The sequence below is a fragment of the Eriocheir sinensis genome, chromosome 19 (assembly GCF_024679095.1).
Source record: "Eriocheir sinensis breed Jianghai 21 chromosome 19, ASM2467909v1, whole genome shotgun sequence".
Lineage (NCBI taxonomy): Eukaryota > Metazoa > Arthropoda > Malacostraca > Decapoda > Varunidae > Eriocheir > Eriocheir sinensis.
This window is the reverse complement of record NC_066527.1, coordinates 16,233,015-16,254,820: the sequence shown is the minus strand read 5'-3', so window position 1 is coordinate 16,254,820 and position 21,806 is coordinate 16,233,015. Positions and strand designations below refer to the sequence as shown.

The 21,806-nt window shown below is 42.4% G+C and overlaps 1 protein-coding gene across 2 annotated transcripts in view; it reads right to left on the bottom strand.

Moving 5' to 3' along the window:
* The window catches only part of LOC127000778 (cholinesterase 1-like), a 56,102-nt gene that overhangs the window by 20,291 nt on the left and 14,005 nt on the right, over positions 1-21,806 (bottom strand). The window contains exon 12 of one of the 2 annotated variants that reach the window (XR_007754503.1): positions 21,514-21,733. Coding sequence is in view for 1 of the 2 variants with exons in the window: in XM_050864811.1 (XP_050720768.1) it covers positions 21,611-21,733 (123 nt within the window). In the remaining variant the exon portion in view is untranslated. Of the gene's footprint in view, positions 1-21,165; positions 21,734-21,806 lie in introns of those variants that run through there. The other variant, XM_050864811.1, reaches the window with a different exon arrangement.

Here is a 21,806-nt window from a genome sequence, read left to right as displayed (position 1 = left end):
CCCTGCATTTCTTTTTTAATTTCTTCTTTTAACTTTTTTTTCTCCTCTATGTAACACTTTATTCTCCACTTCTTGACCTCCCTGTTCTTCCCTTAAACATTCCTGGATCCCCTAGAAACACACACACAAAGCCCTTCCTTCATCATTTACTAACTACATTTCTTTTTTTAATTTCTTCTTCTCTTAATTTTTTTCTCCTCTATGTAATACTTTATTCTCCACTCCTTGATCTCCCTATTCTTCTCTTGACCCTTCCTGGATCCCCTAGAAACACACACCTACAAACCCATTAAATCTCTTAATTTGAAGAGTAAAACGTATGGCAGGGATGAGGTGGCGTTATTTTAAGCGCGTGAGTCATGGTGATCACCACGAGCTTGTCCGCTCACAACCTTTGTAGAACCCTTGAAAAATACTTATTCACTCACTGAACTTTTCTTGAACCCATGAAAAACACTTACCCTCTCACTGAACCCTTCCAGAACCCATGAAAAACACTTATCCACTCACTGAACCCTTCCAGAACCCATGAAAAACACTTACCCTCTCACTGAACCCTTCCAGAACCCATGAAAAACACTTATCCACTCACTGAACCCTTCCAGAACCCATGAAAAACACTTACCCTCTCACTGAACCCTTCCAGAACCCATGAAAAACACTTACCCTCTCACTGAACCCTTCCAGAACCCATGAAAAACACTAATTCACTCACTGAACCCTTCCAGAACCCATGAAAAACACTTACCCTCTCACTGAACCCTTCCAGAACCCATGAAAAACACTTATCCACTCACTGAACCCTTCCAGAACCCATGAAAAACACTTACCCTCTCACTGAACCCTTCCAGAACCCATGAAAAACACTTACCCTCTCATTGAACCCTTCCAGAACCCATGAAAAACACTTACCCTCTCACTGAACCCTTCCAGAACCCATGAAAAACACTTACCCTCTCACTGAACCCTTCCAGAACCCATGAAAAACACTTACCCTCTCATTGAACCCTTCCAGAACCCATGAAAAACACTTATCCACTCACTGAACCCTTCCAGAACCCATGAAAAACACTTACCCTCTCACTGAACCCTTCCAGAACCCATGAAAAACACTTACCCTCTCATTGAACCCTTCCAGAACCCATGAAAAACACTTATCCACTCACTGAACCCTTCCAGAACCCATGAAAAACACTTACCCTCTCACTGAACCCTTCCAGAACCCATGAAAAACACTTATCCACTCACTGAACCCTTCCAGAACCCATGAAAAACACTTATCCACTCACTGAACCCTTCCAGAACCCATGAAAAACACTTATCCACTCACTGAACCCTTCCAGAACCCATGAAAAACACTTATCCACTCACTGAACCCTTCCAGAACCCATGAAAAACACTTACCCTCTCACTGAACCCTTCCAGAACCCATGAAAAACACTTACCCTCTCATTGAACCCTTCCAGAACCCATGAAAAACACTTAGTTACTCTTACTAGAACCAATGAAAAACACTTACCCACTCACTGAACCCTTGCAGAACCCCCCCCAAAAAACACTTACCCTTGCGTTAAACCTATTCAGAACCCGCGAAAAATACTTACCCTCTCACTGAACCTCTGCAGAAGCCATGAAAAATAAAGGTGATCAGCATAACAAACTCAAGCCTTTCAGCAATGTTATGGTACGGGAATGAATTGATCGGAGCATTCGTGAGGCAAAATTTAAAAGAAAGGGTGACTCACACGAAATAACGCCTCGTCACCCCTTCCATACGTTACACTTTTCATATTAAGAAAAGAAATGGGTTTGAAGGTGATGAAGGAAGGGCTTTGTGTGTTTCTAGGGGATCCAGGAAAGGCTAAGGGAAGAATAGGGAGGTCAAGGAGTGGAGAATAAAGCGCTATAAGGAGAAGTTAAAAAACCCAACTTGTCTTTCAAACTGAGTACCTGAGTTTCAACTTCATCTTGTACAACTAATATTTCTTTAGACAATCTTGCTTAAATTAATCGAATTTTGCCACAATGTTGGTTGCTAAAGATGCCTTGTGTAAGCATGGCGAACACACCCAGTTTATTTTGGGCATATTATCCTGCTGGATCCCTGTCAGATGAGCACACCTCACATGACACCACTTAGGGCACAAACAGCATGCAATCCACTTATCGCCTGACTAGTCTTCAGAGACGCAACACACGCCTCTCATCGGTATTTTAAGACACCTTCGCTTCTCACATCAGTATTTCTAAAGGTCAAAGAGGGGATCAATCGGGTTCTAATGAGTGTTTCTTTAGGTTCGCGGTACAGAAGAAGGGCCAGACTACCACCAGGGTCATAAAACTACTCCTGGAAATGCCCACAACTCCTACGAAAGCCTTGTCAAATATGTGTACTTGGGCGACGAAATGTTTAGTAATACGGTTTATCTCTCAGAGTCCTGCTCCTGCTGCCCCCATTGTCGAGTCAGCAGTTTCAGGAGTGCACAATCAGAACGTCCATCCGCTCCCACTGTCACTCACTCACTCCAATGGCGCCACTATAAAAATTGCCTGCGCCATGACGGGCTTGGGTCGACCACCAGGCCCCTGAAGAAAGTCTACCGGCGCTATATGCAAAGTCTTAATAATAATAATAATAATAATAATAATAATAATAATAATAATAATAATAATAATAATAATAATAATAATAATGTTGAGAAAGTGGAGGAAACCAAACGGGAAGCCTCTTGTGTTATCTAGTGTTGCATTAAAAACCTAACCATTGTGGAGTGTGGAAGATTAAATAGTTTGGTTCGGGCGACTACAAATGTTTTATTATGATTAGCTCTTAAACGCTTCTCTGGGGAGCAGTGACTGAGTGGGTTACAGCAGGCCCTTATCTCACGCGCTTTCGGCTCCCACGTCAACTCGTCCCCAAGGTCACAAAGGAGAGTATTCGGATTCCCATGAGTGTTTTATCACGTTCATGGTACAGAAGAAGGCTTGTCAAACTATCGCTAGGCTCATAAAGCTACCCATGGGAATACTGACACAACCACGTCTACGAAAGTCTTATTGTGTGTGGGTGTGTAAGAATGTTTGAGAAGGTGGCCGCGAATGATATAATTGTTGCATGCACTTCGGTTTCTGGCAAAATAAAAAGCATAAACGCACATTTCTAAGGCGATTTACACACACACACACACACACACACACACACACACACACCGCTTTTTACTGGTTCAGGCTACCACTTACTTGCCTCCTTATTCCGAGAAACACATTTCCCTCAAACGAATGGTGTGGTCCCCTGCCAAACAGAGTCCTGCAACATTATTTATAACTGATGATTCAGCTTAATTATATGTACAAAACGTTTTATAAGGCAAAGAATGTTCCAGAGTGAGTTTAAGAGGACAAACCACGTATTTTCATTGCCAAAAGGCGTATTATTGATTGATTGATTGATTGTTTATTTTTTATTTATTTATTTATTTATTTTTTGTAAAATTTTATCCCCTAGTATCACTAGGGGAAACGGGCCCTTTCCTAAGAGTGCAGAAAAGCTCCCTCCCTGCGCGGGGGAGGACGGGCTAAGCCTATTGGCGGCCCGTAGCAGGATGTCGACAGACCGACTATATCGGCGATCGAAATCTAGCCGACCGAGTCGGTCTGTCGACGAGGACTGGCGTGTCTCTGTGTTTTCTTTCAGTGCGGTCAGATATCATTGCAGCCAGGGTCTGCTTCTGACTACAAAATACATCTCCCTAAGACTGAATTTATGAGTTGTGCTTTCTCTTACAATGCGGTCAGACTTCATAACAGCTAGGGTCTGCTTATGAGTACAAATATTTTCTTAAGACTGATTTTAAGAGGACAAACTCGCTTAATAACCACACATATTTTCATTTCCAAAAAGCGTATTGTTGTTGTGCTTTTCTTTCACTGCGGTCAGACTTCACAATAAGGTTATGTACAGACAATTCCTGCGGCAACGAGTACCCCAAGGCCGAGTTTAAAAGGAAAAACTCGCTTAACAACCACATATTTTCATTTCCAGAAGGCGTATTGTTGTTGTGCTTTTCTTTCACTGCGGTCAGACTTCATAACAGGGTCAATTTATGTACCCCGAGGCCGATTTCAAGAGGACAAACTCGCTTAACAACCACATATATTTTAATTTCCAGAAGCCGTAGTGTTGTTGTGCTTTTTTTTCACTGTGGTCAGACTTCACAACAGGGTCGGTCTATGAGTACAAACAATTCCTGAGGCAGCGAGTAACTTAAGAGATTTTAAGATGACAAACTCGCTTAACAACTACATATATTTTAATTTCCAGAAGGCGTAGTGTTGTTGTGCTTTTTTTTCACTGTGGTCAGACTTCACAACAAGGTCGGTCTATGAGTACAAACAATTCCTGAGGCAGCGAGTAACTTAAGAGATTTTAAGATGACAAACTCGCTTAACAACTACATATATTTTAATTTCCAGAAGGCGTAGTGTTGTTGTGCTTTTTTTTCACTGCGGTCATACTTCATAACAGGGTCGGTTTATGAGTACAAACAATTACTACGGCAACGAATAGCCTAAGACTGATTTTAAGAGGACAAGCTCCCTAAATTCTATGCCAAACAGGGAAGCAGGTCCGTCTCCTTTAAAATATTAGTCAGCCTCTCCACGTCAACATTTTCTGCTGCAACGCGCCTTCAAAGAGCGAGTTTATAGGAGCAACTAAAGCAGAGTGTGATTAAGAGACGGTGGAGGCTTACACTGCTGAACTACCCTCTCTTGGAATGTGAAAAACTACCCTCATTCCTGAAATAACAAGGAAGACGGCTACCATTATTACTACTTTAGCTATTACTGATCGCTGGTGCTCCTTAATGGTTGCCGCGGCGTAAGAGTTGCGTAAAATTGCAATACGTTCTGGTGTAATTCTCTATACGCATGTGCCATTATTTGACCGAAACGTTTTGAGACTACTTATATATATACACCACCTCTCCTCTGCGACGGGCCGTCGCAAAGACAAAGGCCCGTTCCCCCTTTTTAATGGGGTAAATCCTAAAAGAAAATACAATGTCTAGTACCTTCTCGATGGTCCTATATGGTCGCTTGGCTGTCTTGGACACCTCTTGCCAAGGATTAAAGACTTACTTTGTGCTGAGCTCCCGTTACCCACCACCTCTTAGCAAGGAAAAAAGACCAAGTTTGACGCCGAGATCAAATTCCGTCGCCGCTGTCCCGTCCTCCGTGGGCTGCCGGTGGCGGCCTAAGAGGTGAGTGAGGCAGTTCAGGTCATCTTGCTTTCATTTACAACTGTTCTCTCCTTCGTGCATCTCGTAATTGGACGGTGTAGTTTTTTTTTCTTATGTGTTGTCTGTAGCGCCGATAGGCTCTTCTCGGGGGCTTGTGGACGGACCGATAGTGACGCTGGCGAATATTTTTTATAGTGTCTGCCGTGATACTTGACTTGCTTGGCCCGTGCTGCCCCCCGGTGCTCCGCTTGACCGACGTCGCTGTTTTAGGGTTGATAGAAGATCTGGAGGCAGCGTGTGGGTAGCCTCCAGCCACTCGGTGATGGTAGGATACGCCTTGTGGTGGAGCTCGAACCAAGGTCGTCGGGATATCACGTCCGCGGTGCAGCGACTGAACTAACCTCGCTCCTCAAACAACAACGACAAAAACTACAATTACTACTACAATTACTACTGCTACCAATACTCTAGTGATTACAACATGGCGTAATAGTAGTTGTAGTTGGTTTTCCAGAGTTAGAATTTCCTGCCACAAACGTATTTAGTATTTGACCAAAACGTATTGGTCCCCACAACGAAAAGCGTCACCACAGTCCGCATCCTTTATTTTGACAGCCAAGGCGACTGGTTGTCCGCCACACAACTCTTGACAAACAGAAATGAGGAACATTGATAAGTATGTGCCGAGCTCGGAGACCATCGCCGCTGTGTCTGAAGCTGAGTGAGTGAGTTCAGTTCACGTCGCTTCCACCTATAACTGTTTTGTCTTGATGCCTCTTGTAACTGTTGTCTTGCTGCCTCTCGTAACTGTTCTGTCTTGATAACTATCGTAACTGTTCTGTCTTGATAACTATCGTAACTGTTCTGTCTTGATAACTATCGTAACTGTTCTGTCATGATAACTATCGTAACTGTTCTGTCATGATAACTTTCGTAACTGTTTTATCTTGATAACTATCGTAACTGTTCTGTCATGATAACTATCGTAACTGTTCTGTCATGATAACTATCGTAACTGTTCTGTCTTGATAACTATCGTAACTGTTCTGTCATGATAACTATCGTAACTGTTCTGTCATGATAACTATCGTAACTGTTCTGTCTTGATAACTATCGTAACTGTTCTGTCATGATAACTATCGTAACTGTTCTGTCATGATAACTATCGTAACTGTTCTGTCTTGATAACTATCGTAACTGTTCTGTCATGATAACTATCGTAACTGTTCTGTCATGATAACTATCGTAACTGTTCTGTCTTGATAACTATCGTAACTGTTCTGTCATGATAACTATCGTAACTGTTCTGTCATGATAACTATCGTAACTGTTCTGTCTTGATAACTATCGTAACTGTTCTGTCTTGATAACTATCGTAACTGTTCTGTCATGATAACTATCGTAACTGTTCTGTCTTGATAACTATCGTAACTGTTCTGTCATGATAACTATCGTAACTGTTCTGTCTTGATAACTATCGTAACTGTTCTGTCATGATAACTATCGTAACTGTTCTGTCATGATAACTATCGTAACTGTTCTGTCATGATAACTATCGTAACTGTTCTGTCATGATAACTATCGTAACTGTTCTGTCATGATAACTATCGTAACTGTTCTGTCATGATAACTATCGTAACTGTTCTGTCATGATAACTATCGTAACTGTTCTGTCATGATAATTATCGTAACTGTTCTGTCTTGATAACTATCGTAACTGTTCTGTCATGATAACTATCGTAACTGTTCTGTCATGATAACGATCGTAACTGTTCTGTCATGATAACTATCGTAACTGTTTTGTCATGATAACTATCGTAACTGTTTTGTCTTGATAACTATCGTAACTGTTTTGTCTTGATAACTATCGTAACTGTTCTGTCTTGATAACTATTGTAACTGTTCTGTCATGATAACTATCGTAACTGTTTTGTCTTGATAACTATCGTAACTGTTCTGTCATGATAACTATCGTAACTGTTCTGTCATGATAACTATCGTAACTGTTCTGTCTTGATAACTATCGTAACTGTTCTGTCATGATAACTATCGTAACTGTTCTGTCATGATAACTATCGTAACTGTTCTGTCTTGATAACTATCGTAACTGTTCTGTCTTGATAACTATCGTAACTGTTCTGTCATGATAACTATCGTAACTGTTTTGTCTTGATAACTATCGTAACTGTTCTGTCATGATAACTATCGTAACTGTTCTGTCATGATAACTATCGTAACTGTTCTGTCATGATAACTATCGTAACTGTTCTGTCATGATAACTATCGTAACTGTTCTGTCATGATAACTATCGTAACTGTTCTGTCTTGATAACTATCGTAACTGTTTTGTCATGATAACTATCGTAACTGTTCTGTCATGATAACTATCGTAACTGTTCTGTCATGATAACTATCGTAACTGTTCTGTCATGATAACTATCGTAACTGTTTTGTCTTGATAACTATCGTAACTGTTTTGTCTTGATAACTATCGTAACTGTTCTGTCTTGATAACTATCGTAACTGTTCTGTCATGATAACTATCGTAACTGTTTTGTCTTGATAACTATCGTAACTGTTCTGTCATGATAACTATCGTAACTGTTCTGTCATGATAACTATCGTAACTGTTCTGTCATGATAACTATCGTAACTGTTTTGTCATGATAACTATCGTAACTGTTCTGTCATGATAACTATCGTAACTGTTCTGTCATGATAACTATCGTAACTGTTCTGTCATGATAACTATCGTAACTGTTTTGTCTTGATAACTATCGTAACTGTTCTGTCATGATAACTATCGTAACTGTTCTGTCATGATAACTATCGTAACTGTTCTGTCATGATAACTATCGTAACTGTTTTGTCTTGATAACTATCGTAACTGTTTTGTCTTGATAACTATCGTAACTGTTCTGTCATGATAACTATCGTAACTCTCTCTCTCTCTCTCTCTCTCTCTCTCTCTCTCTCTCTCTCTCTCTCTCTCTCTCTCTCTCTCTCTCTCTCTCTCTCTCTCTCTCTCTCTCTCTCTCTCTCTCTCTCTCTCTCTCTCTCTCTCTCTCTCTCTCTCTCTCTCTCTCTCACTCTCTCTCTCTCTCTCTCTCTCTCTCTCTCTCTCTCTCTCTCTCTCTCTCTCTCTCTCTCTCTCTCTCTCTCTCTCTCTCTCCTCCACACCAGCACTCGATGCCCAGCCACCTTCCGAAGAAGGCACGACACAGTGAACCGGTAGATCTGACTCTGAATGCATCACCCCGTGAGAGGAGGAGCCAGACCCGCCCCTAGAGCCATTTATCCTACTCATTGCTACAACAGATTTGCCATACTGGAGGAGGAGGACGAGGAACAGAGCACCTTCTTGGTCGGTGACTCTATGATTCGCCATCAGGTGGTTGAATTCTGTGGCAGAGTCCCCCGTCGTAGGCGTAACTACTGTTATCCTGGAGCTGGTGTTGACGACATCACAGCTGCCCTGGACGAGGTCTCCGCTGAGGCCTGTAATGACTCACTCTTTGTTCTCCACACAGGTACAAACGACGTCACCACGACCCGGTCTGAGGAACTGCTGGACAAGTACCGTAGGCTCATCCAGCAGTATAAGTCTAAATCCCCTAATATTATGATTTCAGGAATTCTTCCACGGACATGGGATGAGGGCGACTTCTACAGTAAGGCCTTCAGCCTCAACAACCGCCTGCAGACTCTCTGCGGAGAGCTTGACGTCGAATTCTTTAACGCCTGGAACGATTTCTACGGCCAGAGTAGACTTTTCCAAAGGGACGGCATACACCTGTCCCCCATCGGGGCAGCCAGATTTGGAAGGCTCCTCAACAACGCCGTACGTAACGCCCGAACAACAAAAAACGGCTTTCAGCCACGTCCTTCCATCCCGCCCGTGTAAATAGACACCATACACCGCAACAGACTCGTAACATTGAACCCTCCAGTACCTCTATTACCAAGCTTCAAGATAACCTAAGAGTCCTTAGTTTCAATGCGCGTAGCCTAAGAAACAAATTTGATGAACTGCGATGTCTTGCTCTGACAGAAAACTTTGACGTAATTGCTATAACCGAAACATTTATCGACACCACTAATATTGATTTAAGTTCCGAATACAACATAGATGGCTACAGATTCTTCAACAATGATCGTGTAAACCGTAGAGGGGGTGGTGTCGCCCTTTTTGTCAAAAGCTACTTGCAACCTACTGACAAAACACCAAGAAACAGTAACGTTGAACGTGCGTGCGAGTAAACATTGCAAAAGTCAACTTAAATATATCTGTCACTTACAGGCCTCCGGGGCAATCACTTGATGGCGATCTTGAAATGTACAGCGTCTTAAGGCAGTCACTTAATAACAGCGACTCACTGATACTAGGAGACTTTAACCTCCCCCATATCGACTGGGCGACACTGTCGGGTACAGAAGGTGAGTCCCATAGAATGATCGAATTTCTAGAGGAAAATTATCTAAGCCAAATGGTTTCTGAACCAACTCGACAAAATAACATACTTGACCTTGTTATAGCGACCCAAGATAACCTAGTCAGTAATGTCACGGTAGGAGAACACCTCGGTTCCTGCGATCATAAACTAGTGCGCGTTGACATTAGAGCTCAAACATCGGTGACTGAAAATAAAGTTAAGGTGCCCAATTTCAAAAGAGCCAACTTCGTAGAAATCCGACGAAAACTAATAGATATGCAACTATCAGATGACGGCAATGCAGAGGACGCCTGGCTAAACTTTAAAAATCACTTACTCACTCAGCAGGACATATTTGTCCCCTTGTGCGAGAAGCGAGTTAACACTAATAAAAGTCCACCTTGGTTTAATAGCGAAATTAAACACTCAGTCAAGGAGAGAAAATTGTCTTACAGGTTAAAGAAAGACCAAAGCACGCCCGAAAACATTAGACTTTACAATGATGCAAGGCGACGAGTAAAAAGATTAGTGCATCAGGCAAAGCGTAGATATGAAGAAAATATTGCAGCCAACTGTAAAAATAATCCGAAATCCTTCTTCAGTTACATAAACAACAGAAAGGCGATCAGAAGTGGAATTGGACCTTTAACAAACCGCGACGGTGCACTAGTGACTGACAGCCAACACGTTGCAAACCTATTAAATAATTACTTTTCCTCGGTGTTTAATAATAACAGTCCTCCCACCATCACTAACAACACCAGTACTAATGTAAATCCCGAGCATGCATTGTCTAACTTTGAAATAAAACCCGATGAAGTCCTTAAAGCCCTCAAATCACTTAAAACAAATAAAAGTCCTGGACCTGATAAAGTATATCCAACTCTGCTGAAAGAAACAAAGAGCGAAATACTCTCCTCCCTCACAACCGTATTCAATATGTCCTTGCGACAAGGCATCGTCCCTTCAGATTGGAAAAAGGCTAACGTGACACCGATTTTCAAGAAAGGAGACAAAAAAGTACCAGGTAATTACAGGCCCATTAGTCTAACTTCGGTTGTAGGTAAGCTACTTGAGGGCATAATTAGAGACAAAATTGTGAGTTACCTTGAAAGCCACTCATTAATTGGGGACTCACAACATGGCTTCCGAAACAAAAGATCCTGCCTATCAAATCTATTAACCTTTTATAACGACCTCTTCACTGTTTATGACGTAACCAAATCACTGGACGTAGTCTGTCTTGATTTCCAGAAAGCGTTTGATAAAGTCCCGCATCATAAATTACTTTACAAATTAAAGCAAATAGGTATTGACGGTCAGGTAAACCAATGGATCGCGAATTGGTTGAGCAACAGACAACAAAGAGTAGTGATTGACGGATTTAACTCAGAGTGGGCGCCGGTCACTAGTGGCGTCCCTCAGGGCTCGGTCCTTGGCCCAGTGCTCTTCATTATTTACATCAACGACGTGGATGTTGGACTCAATAACCGCATTAGTAAATTTGCAGACGACACAAAGATTGGTAACTCGGTTCTCACTGACGAAGACAGGCAAAGCCTCCAAGAGGATTTGCACAAAATTTAAACTTGGTCGGATAGATGGGAGATGCCCTTTAACGTAGACAAGTTCCAGGTCCTTCAAGTTGGAAAGATGAATAAGAAGTTTGATTACGAAATGCGCGGCGTTAAACTCAAAGCGTTCAATGCGTCAAGGACCTGGGGGATCAAAATCGCGTCAAACCTCAAATTCTCACAGCAATGCATCGATGCAGCAAATAAAGCGAACAGAATGTTGGGCTTCATTAAAAGAAACTTTGTATTTAAGAATAAAGATGTAATACTCCCGCTCTACAACAGTCTAGTCAGACCCCACTTGGAATATGCGGTACAGTTTTGGTCTCCCCACCATGCAAAGGATATTGCTAAATTAGAAGGTGTTCAGCGTCGGGCAACAAAAATTATCCCTTCCTTGCGCAACAAATCCTACGAAGAAAGGCTTTCTACCCTTAACATGTTCTCTCTTGAGAAACGTCGCCTCCGAGGAAAACTGATCGAATGTTTTAAAATACTTAATGGTTTCACGAATGTAGACAGATCAACATTGTTTATGATCGATGACACTTTGCGCACGAGGAACAATGGCGTAAAACTCAGATGTAGACAAGTAAATTCAGACTGCACCAAATTTTTCTTCACCAACGTTGTAGTGCGAGAATGGAATAAGCTCCCATCATCAGTGGTCCAGTGTAACACGATTGACTCCTTCAAAAATAAGCTCGACCGTCACTTCCTTCAATTTAATATCAACTAGAGTAGAAATGCAACGTTTTGGAGTCTTCTGATTAATGTAAAATCACTTAGGTTTAAGGACAGACCACCAAGTCTGGACCATGAGGTCTGTGTGGTCTGATTTTCTATGTAAATCTATGTATATCTCTCTCTATATATATATATATATATATATATATATATATATATATATATATATATATATATATATATATATATATATATATATATATATATATATATATATATATATATATATATATATATATTTATATACATATATATATATATATATATATATCTGTCTATCTATCTATCTATCTATATCTATCTATCTATCTATCTATCTATCTATCTATCTATCTATCTATATCTTTTCTCTCTTTCACCCATTCCTCTTCCTCCTTTATCTCATCTCCCTCTCTCTCTTCATCCCTCGCTCCTACCTGTTCCTCCTCGTTTTCCTCCTTCCTCCCTTGCTAATCCCCAGGAATGTTGGTGCTTGCAATGGGAAGTGAGATAAGGCAGTGGAACCTGAGGGAGTGTTGGTGCTTGCAATGGGAAGTGGGATAAGGCATTGGAAGCTGAGGGAGTGTTGGTGCTTGCAATGGGAAGTGGGATAAGGCATTGGAAGCTGAGGGAGTGTTGGTGCTTGCAATGGGAAGTGGGATAAGGCATTGGAAGCTGAGGGAGTGTTGGTGCTTGCAATGGGAAGTGGGATAAGGAAGTGATAGACAGACAGACAGACACACGAAAGACTTATGAGGGAACACAAAGGAAGGAAACGGAAGGCTGTCACGTTGATCTCGGCGCCGTGAAAAGTGAGGAAGTGTTGAATCTTGCAATGGGCCGGAAGTGGAATATGATATTGATAGACAGACAGACACACAGAAACAGACACACACACACACACACACACACACACACACACACACACACCTGGAATACTTGTCAGGGAAGAGCGGCAGGTGGGAGCGCTGGACGAGGCCGCCGCGCTTGGAGGCAACCTGCCACCCTCGCCGGGCTGAAGGGCAGGAAGGCGTACACGTCATACCTGAAGTAGAAAAATAATAATAAATAAAATAAATAAATAAAGAATAAACAATAGAAATGGAGGAGAAAAAGGGTCAGTTGTAACTACTACTACTACTACTACTACTACTACTACTACTACTACTACTACTACTACTACTACTACTACTACTATTACTACTACTACTACTACTACTACTACTACTACTACTACTACTACTATTACTACTACTACTACTACTACTACTACTACTACTACTACTACTACTACTACTACTACTACTACTACTACTACTACTACTACTACTACTACTACTACTACTACTACTACTACTACTACTACTACTACTACTACTACTACTACTACTACTACTACTACTACTACTACTACTACTACTACTACTACTACTACTACTACTACTATTACTGCTACTACTGATACTTTCACTACTACTATGATAAAAATAAGAAGAAAGAAGAAGAGGAAGAAGAATGAAAAGAAGAAGAAAAAAGAGGAACAAAAAGGAAAAGAAAGAAGAGCAAGGAAAAAAAGTAAAAGAATGAAAAAGAAAGAAAAGAAGAAAAAGGGAAAAAAAACGAAGAACAAGAAAGAGAAGAAAAACAACCACCAAAAGGACTTACATAAAAAGAAAAGAAGAAAAATGGAAAAGAGAAGAAAAACCTATGAAAAAAAACGAAGAACAAGAACTAGAAAGAGGAAAAACAACCACAACCACCACCACCACCACTAACAACACCAACAACAATCCCTTCCTCTCACCTCGCCCCAGCTGTCGCATCCTCCACATTGACAAACACAGCGTTCATCTAGGCGAAGGTCCAGCTGGAGGGGAGGAGGGCAAGGAGGAGGGGCGGCGGCAGGCTCGTCAGCACCACCAGCCGCGCCGCCCACACGAGAAGGCGGCTACGGAGAGACCAGCGGGCGAAGGCGGCGAGGAAGGCGACGTCGGAGCTCACCACGACGACACGCGTACACCAGGACCTTAGCCGAACCTGGGGAGTGTGTGGTGAAGTGTAGACAGCCGTACAAGCTCGTCCCTTTACTGTCCAAATCCCTTATGCAAGAGTTAACCAGCATCTTCATTCTTTCATCCCCTTCACTGGTAAATTCGCGTACACCTTAGCCGAACCTGGGGAGTGTGTGGTGAAGTGTAGACAGCCAAACAAGCTCATCCCTTTACTGTCCATATCCTTTATGCAAGAGTTAACCAGCATCTTCATTCTTTCATCCCCTTCATCAGTACCTTATCCCACTTCCCATTGCAAGCACCAACACTCCCTCAGCTTCCACGGCGCCGAAATCAACGTGACAGCCCGTCCTTCCCTTCCTTTCTTTCCTGTCTAACTGTCTGTCTGTCTATCAACGCCGTATCCCACTTCCCATTGCAAGCACCAACACTCCCTCAGCTTCCACGGCGCCGAAATCAACGTGAATGGGTGAAAGGAGAGAGAGAGAGAGAGAGAGAGAGAGAGAGAGAGAGAGAGAGAGAGAGAGAGAGAGAGAGAGAGAGAGAGAGAGAGAGAGAGAGAGAGAGAGAGAGTTACGATAGTTATCAAGACAAAACAGTTACGATAGTTATCAAGACAGAACAGTTACGATAGTTATCATGACAGAACAGTTACGATAGTTATCAAGACAGAACAGTTACGATAGTTATCATGACAAAACAGTTACGATAGTTATCAAGACAGAACAGTTACGATAGTTATCATGACAGAACAGTTACGATAGTTATCAAGACAGAACAGTTACGATAGTTATCATGACAGAACAGTTACGATAGTTATCATGACAGAACAGTTACGATAGTTATCATGACAGAACAGTTACGATAGTTATCAAGACAGAACAGTTACGATAGTTATCATGACAAAACAGTTACGATAGTTATCAAGACAGAACAGTTACGATAGTTATCATGACAGAACAGTTACGATTTTTTTTTTTTTTTTTTTTACGTCTTGGCCTATTGCGCCGGTAGGCTTCTTCCCGGTGGATCCTGATGGTCGGTCCAATGCTTCTTCCCGGTGGGTCCTGATGGTCGGCCCAGCCCGTTCTGGCGCAGGCGAGTGTTTATAGTGGCGCCATCTTGCATTGGCTCATGCTGCCCTCCCGGAGCTCATCTTTAATCCTAGAATCTAGAGTCCTGGTTGATAGGTGGTCTTCTGGACAGCATGTGGGTAGTTTTAAGCCACTCGGCGGCGGCTGAAAAATCCCAGCTTGGTGGCACCGGTCGGGGATTGAACTCGCGTCCTCCTGAACGCGGGGCCGTCTCGCTATCCGTTCAGCCACCGCCTCCCCGATCAGTTATCATGACAGAACAGTTACGATAGTTATCATGACAGAACAGTTACGATAGTTATCATGACAGAACAGTTACGATAGTTATCATGACAGAACAGTTACGATAGTTATCATGACAGAACAGTTACAAGAGGCATCAAGACAAAACAGTTACGATAGTTATCATGACAGAACAGTTACGATAGTTATCATGACAGAACAGTTACGATAGTTATCAAGACAAAACAGTTACGATAGTTATCAAGACAGAACAGTTACGATAGTTATCATGACAGAACAGTTACAAGAGGCATCAAGACAAAACAGTTACGATAGTTATCATGACAGAACAGTTACGATAGTTATCAAGACAGAACAGTTACGATAGTTATCATGACAGAACAGTTACAAGAGGCATCAAGACAAAACAGTTACGATAGTTATCAAGACAGAACAGTTACGATAGTTATCATGACAGAACAGTTACGATAGTTATCAAGATAGAACAGTTACGATAGTTATCATGACAAAACAGTTACGATAGTTATCATGACAGAACAGTTACGATAGTTATCATGACAAAACAGTTACGATAGTTATCATGACAGAACAGTTACGATAGTTATCAAGACAGAACAGCTACGATAGTTATCAAGACAGAACAGTTACGATAGTTATCATGACAAAACAGTTACGATAGTTATCATGACAGAACAGTTACGATAGTTATCAAGACAGAACAGTTACGATAGTTATCAAGACAGAACAGTTACGATAGTTATCATGACAAAACAGTTACGATAGTTATCATGACAAAACAGTTACGATAGTTATCATGACAAAACAGTTACGATAGTTATCATGACAGAACAGTTACAAGAGGCATCAAGACAAAACAGTTACGATAGTTATCAAGACAGAACAGTTACGATAGTTATCAAGACAAAACAGTTACGATAGTTATCAAGACAGAACAGTTACGATAGTTATCAAGACAAAACAGTTACGATCGTTATCATGACAAAACAGTTACGATAGTTATCAAGACAAAACAGTTACGATAGTTATCAAGACAGAACAGTTACGATAGTTATCAAGACAAAACAGTTACGATAGTTATCAAGACAAAACAGTTACGATAGTTATCATGACAGAACAGTTACGATAGTTATCAAGACAAAACAGTTACGATAGTTATCATGACAGAACAGTTACGATAGTTATCAAGACAGAACAGTTACGATAGTTATCAAGACAGAACAGTTACGATAGTTATCAAGACAGAACAGTTACGATAGTTATCATGACAGAACAGTTACAAGAGGCATCAAGACAAAACAGTTACGATAGTTATCAAGACAAAACAGTTACGATAGTTATCATGACAGAACAGTTACAAGAGGCATCAAGACAAAACAGTTACGATAGTTATCAAGACAAAACAGTTACGATAGTTATCATGACAGAACAGTTACGATAGTTATCAAGACAGAACAGTTACGATAGTTATCATGACAGAACAGTTACGATAGTTATCATGACAGAACAGTTACGATAGTTATCAAGACAGAACAGTTACGATAGTTATCATGACAGAACAGTTACGATAGTTATCATGACAGAACAGTTACGATAGTTATCATGACAGAACAGTTACGATAGTTATCATGACAGAACAGTTACGATAGTTATCATGACAGAACAGTTACGATAGTTATCAAGACAGAACAGTTACGATAGTTATCATGACAGAACAGTTACGATAGTTATCATGACAGAACAGTTACGATAGTTATCATGACAGAACAGTTACGATAGTTATCAAGACAGAACAGTTACGATAGTTATCATGACAGAACAGTTACGATAGTTATCATGACAGAACAGTTACGATAGTTATCAAGACAAAACAGTTATAGGTGGAAGCGACGTGAACTGAACTCACTCACTCAGCTTCAGACACAGCGGCGATGGTCTCCGAGCTCGGCACATACTTATCAATGTTCCTCATTTCTGTTTGTCAAGAGTTGTGTGGCGGACAACCAGTCGCCTTGGCTGTCAAAATAAAGGATGCGGACTGTGGTGACGCTTTTCGTTGTGGGGACCAATACGTTTTGGTCAAATACTAAATACGTTTGTGGCAGGAAATTCTAACTCTGGAAAACCAACTACAACTACTATTACGCCATGTTGTAATCACTAGAGTATTGGTAGCAGTAGTAATTGTAGTAGTAATTGTAGTTTTTGTCGTTGTTGTTTGAGGAGCGAGGTTAGTTCAGTCGCTGCACCGCGGACGTGATATCCCGACGACCTTGGTTCGAGTTCCACCACAAGGCGTATCCTACCATCACCGAGTGGCTGGAGGCTACCCACACGCTGCCCCCAGATCTTCTATCAACCCTAAAACAGCGACGTCGGTCAAGCGGAGCACCGGGGGGCAGCACGGGCCAAGCAAGTCAAGTATCACGGCAGACACTATAAAAAATATTCGCCAGCGCCACTATCGGTCCGTCCACAAGCCCCCGAGAAGAGCCTATCGGCGCTACAGACAACACATAAGAAAAAAAAAAAAAAACTACACCGTCCAATTACGAGATGCACGAAGGAGAGAACAGTTGTAAATGAAAGCAAGATGACCTGAACTGCCTCACTCACCTCTTATAAGGCCACCACCGCAGCCCACGGAGGACGGGACAGCGGCGACGGAATTTGATCTCGGCGTCAAACTTGGTCTTTTTTCCTTGCTAAGAGGTGGTGGGTAACGGGAGCTCAGCACAAAGTAAGTCTTTAGTCCTTGGCAAGAGGTGTCCAAGACAGCCAAGCGACCATATAGGACCATCGAGAAGGTACTAGACATTGTATTTTCTTTTAGGATTTACCCCATTAAAAAGGGGGAACGGGCCTTTGTCTATGCGACGGCCCGTCGCAGAGGAGAGGTGGTGTATATATATAAGTAGTCTCAAAACGTTTCGGTCAAATAATGGCACATGCGTATAGAAAATTATACCAGAAAACGTATTGTTGTGCTGGAAGCTTCCCCCGGCGTCCATGGGGCTCTAGAAGGCTCCGGGAAGAGCGAGCAAGGGGGCGGGGAGCAAAGCCTCGTCCGCGCCCCGCGGGGCGCGGCCAGGCGCCAGGCGGGAAGAGTTGCCAACTCGCACATACTTTTGCTACATGTTCTTGTATGATCTAAAATATACTGTAACATTCTAGACTGTACTGTTCTGGATATATATAGGAGAAGAGGGCGAGAGAGTCCCAGTCCCAGTCATAGTAACCTAGTGGTAAGTGAAGAGTCAGAGTGAAGTGTACTACTAAGGAAGAACATTAAACTACAGAAGCTGTGCAAAGTGTTTACATATCTCCCTCCCACGGAGTCTCCTGACGGCGACACGGAACCCAAGTAACACGTCCGGCATAACATTGGCGTCAGGAGTGTAGCCATTTGTTTTTTCGCCATGGAGACTCGTTCCCAAGCTGCCCAGAGGGACGACATGTTGACTGAACTTTTGGAAGCCTTGAGACTACAGGGGGAGAAACAAGAAAGAGCACAGCAACAACAAGAAAGAACACTCCAAGAACTCAAAGAACAACAAGAAAGAGCACAGCAACAACAAGAAAGAACACTCCAAGAACTCAAAGAACAACAAGAAAGAGCACACCAAGAACTCACAGAACAACAAGAAAAAGCACACCAAGAACTCAAAGAACAACAAGAAAGAGCACAGCAACAACAAGAAGGAACACTCCAAGAACTCAAAGAACAGCTAGAAGATCGCTTCACAGGATTACAGCAACAGCTAAAAGCAGTACAAGATGGAAGTGAGTCAGTGCGAAGAGAAATGACTGATGTGACCACGAACTTGGGACAACGCCTGATAGAAGTGGAGAAAGAACACACAAATCTTCAACAAGAGATGGAGGTGGTACGGGAGACGACACACAAAGAAATATTAGAAGTAAGTGACAGAGTGAAGGCCCTTGAAGACTGCTTGGCTGGAAACGGACAGCCAGTGCCTGCAGGGGCTAGTTGTACCCAAGATGCTTCTCCTACGCAAGTCCGGGGTAGTTTGAGCCCTGTTTCGCCTGAGTTTATCCCCGCAAGAAGTTCCGCCAGCCCCATGAGTCTGCTGGGTTCGCCTGTTAGAAAGAAGCCTCAGGAGTTTGATGGCAAGGTCTCCTGGAAGGCTTACCGCGCTCAGTTTGAGCTGTTGGCAGCTCGGAACGGATGGGATGACCAAGAGTGCGCGGTACAGCTGGCCACTAGCCTGAAAGGGGCGGCGCTGGAGGTCCTAGCTCAGCTCGACAATGCGACAAAGGGCAGCTACAGCGGGCTGGCACAGGCGTTGGAGCAACGATATGGGACCAAGCACCAGAACGAGCTCTTCAGGGTCAGGTTCAGAACCCGCAACAGGAGGCGCGGCGAGTCTCTTCAGGAACTCGCTCAGGACCTTGAGAGCATGGCGCACAAGGCATACCCAGGTGCCACCCCTGACCTGCTGACGGTTTTGCTGCGTGATCAATTCATCGATGCCCTGGACAGCCCTCAGCTGAAGATACAAGTGAACCAAGCTAAGCCAACATCAATGCAGGAAGCTCTGGCACGTGCCATGGAGTTTGAGTCCTTTGTTAGGTCTAGCTTGTCAAGCTTCAGGGACGACTCGACTTCTGGCTTTAGGGCACGAAAGGGCGCTGTCAGCGACACAGACAGGTTCCAAGGAACGTGCTAGTACTGCGAGAAGGTTGGGCACAAGGAGAACGAATGCTATAAGAGGAAGAAGGAATATGAAGGTGGCGCTAAGAAGAAGCCCAGAGAAGGACCCAAGTGCTGGACCTGTGGAGAAAAGGGGCACTGGAAGAATGAGTGTCGGAAAAATGTGCCCCCAACGAGGGACCACCACTCGGGAAACTAAGAAGGACTGGTTCACGGGGGCAACGACCAGTCTGTCCTGTACATGCCCCGAAGATATCAGTGTGCAGGAGAACCACCATGACAAGCTGCCAAGTGGAGGGCAAGGTTGACGGAGTTTTGTGGCCTGTGGTCGTCGACACAGGCCCGGAACGCACATTAGTGCGGCCTGACTTGGTGAGTCATCGTCGGCTTCCTAAGACGCCGCATCGACTGTGCGGAGTCACAGGACACTACGCAGAGCTCAGAGGCCCAGTGGACGTGAAGTTTGAGCTCGGAGGAAAGGAAGAGTTCCTCTCTGTGTACGTGGCCAACATGGACGCTCCCTGCATCCTAGGTATGGATTAGTCTCGTACATATGTATTATATCTAATAAGTTCCTATATATGATATCCCATGTAAATATTTAGTAATTAAGATAAAAGAGTAGTTAACGAATAGTTCTTATTTATGATATCTATATTCCACGTAAAATATTTAGTAGTTAAGAGAAAAGCCATTGTACATTGTACTTTAATGGAATAAAGCATTCTGATTCTGATTCTGATTCTCTCTCTCTCTCTCTCTCTCTCTCTCTCTCTCTCTCTCTCTCTCTCTCTCTCTCTCTCTCTCTCTCTATATATATATATAAATATATATATATATATATATAAAAATATATATATATATATATATATATATAAATATATATATATATATATATATATATATATATATATATATATATATATATATATATATATATATATATATATATATATATATATATATATATATATATATATATATATATATATATATATATATATATATATATATATATATATATATATATATATATATATATATATATATATATATATATATATATATATATATATACACACACACACACACACACACACACACACACACACACACACGTAAGAGAGGATACATCTTTTAATACATTACCAGCCTTCCATGTGTCCTTTATTAACAAACACTATTATATACACACATAACTGAACAAGTCTTCATGGTCAGTTCTCCTCAGCGCGTCATTCTGTTCCTCTCGCCTTCCTTCATCTTCCTGATTCATCTTGTTTTCTTTCTTTTCTTCTCTCCTTTCTCGTCCGTCTCCTCCCTTCCTCGACTGGACTTCCTCCCACCCATTATTCTCCTCCCGTCCTTTATTTTTCTCTAATTTAATCTTACCAAATTGTTCCTTTATTTCTTGCTTCTCTCCTTTTTCCGTATAACAGTTCTCTTCAGTACCAATTAACACACACTGACTTGGCCTGTACACACACACACACGTCACCTCCCTGCCGTGTCTTCCTCGGCTGTTTTTAACGAACGCCTACACCCCCTTCTTCTACCCTTGTGTTCCCCCGTCCCCCCTGGAGCGCGGCGGCCCCCTAGGCGTGGCAGTGTCCCCGGGCGTCCGCTCCCCCCCTGGGCGCCACACTCGGGGCCGCAAACTTCTCCGGGAACAGCAACTGGTTGACCCTCGTGGGCAGGTCAGTGTAGAAGGCGCGATTCTGAGGAGCCAACGGGTCAGGCAGGTTTGTTCGTGTGTTTGTTTGTGCTTGTGTTTGTTTGTCTATCTGTCTC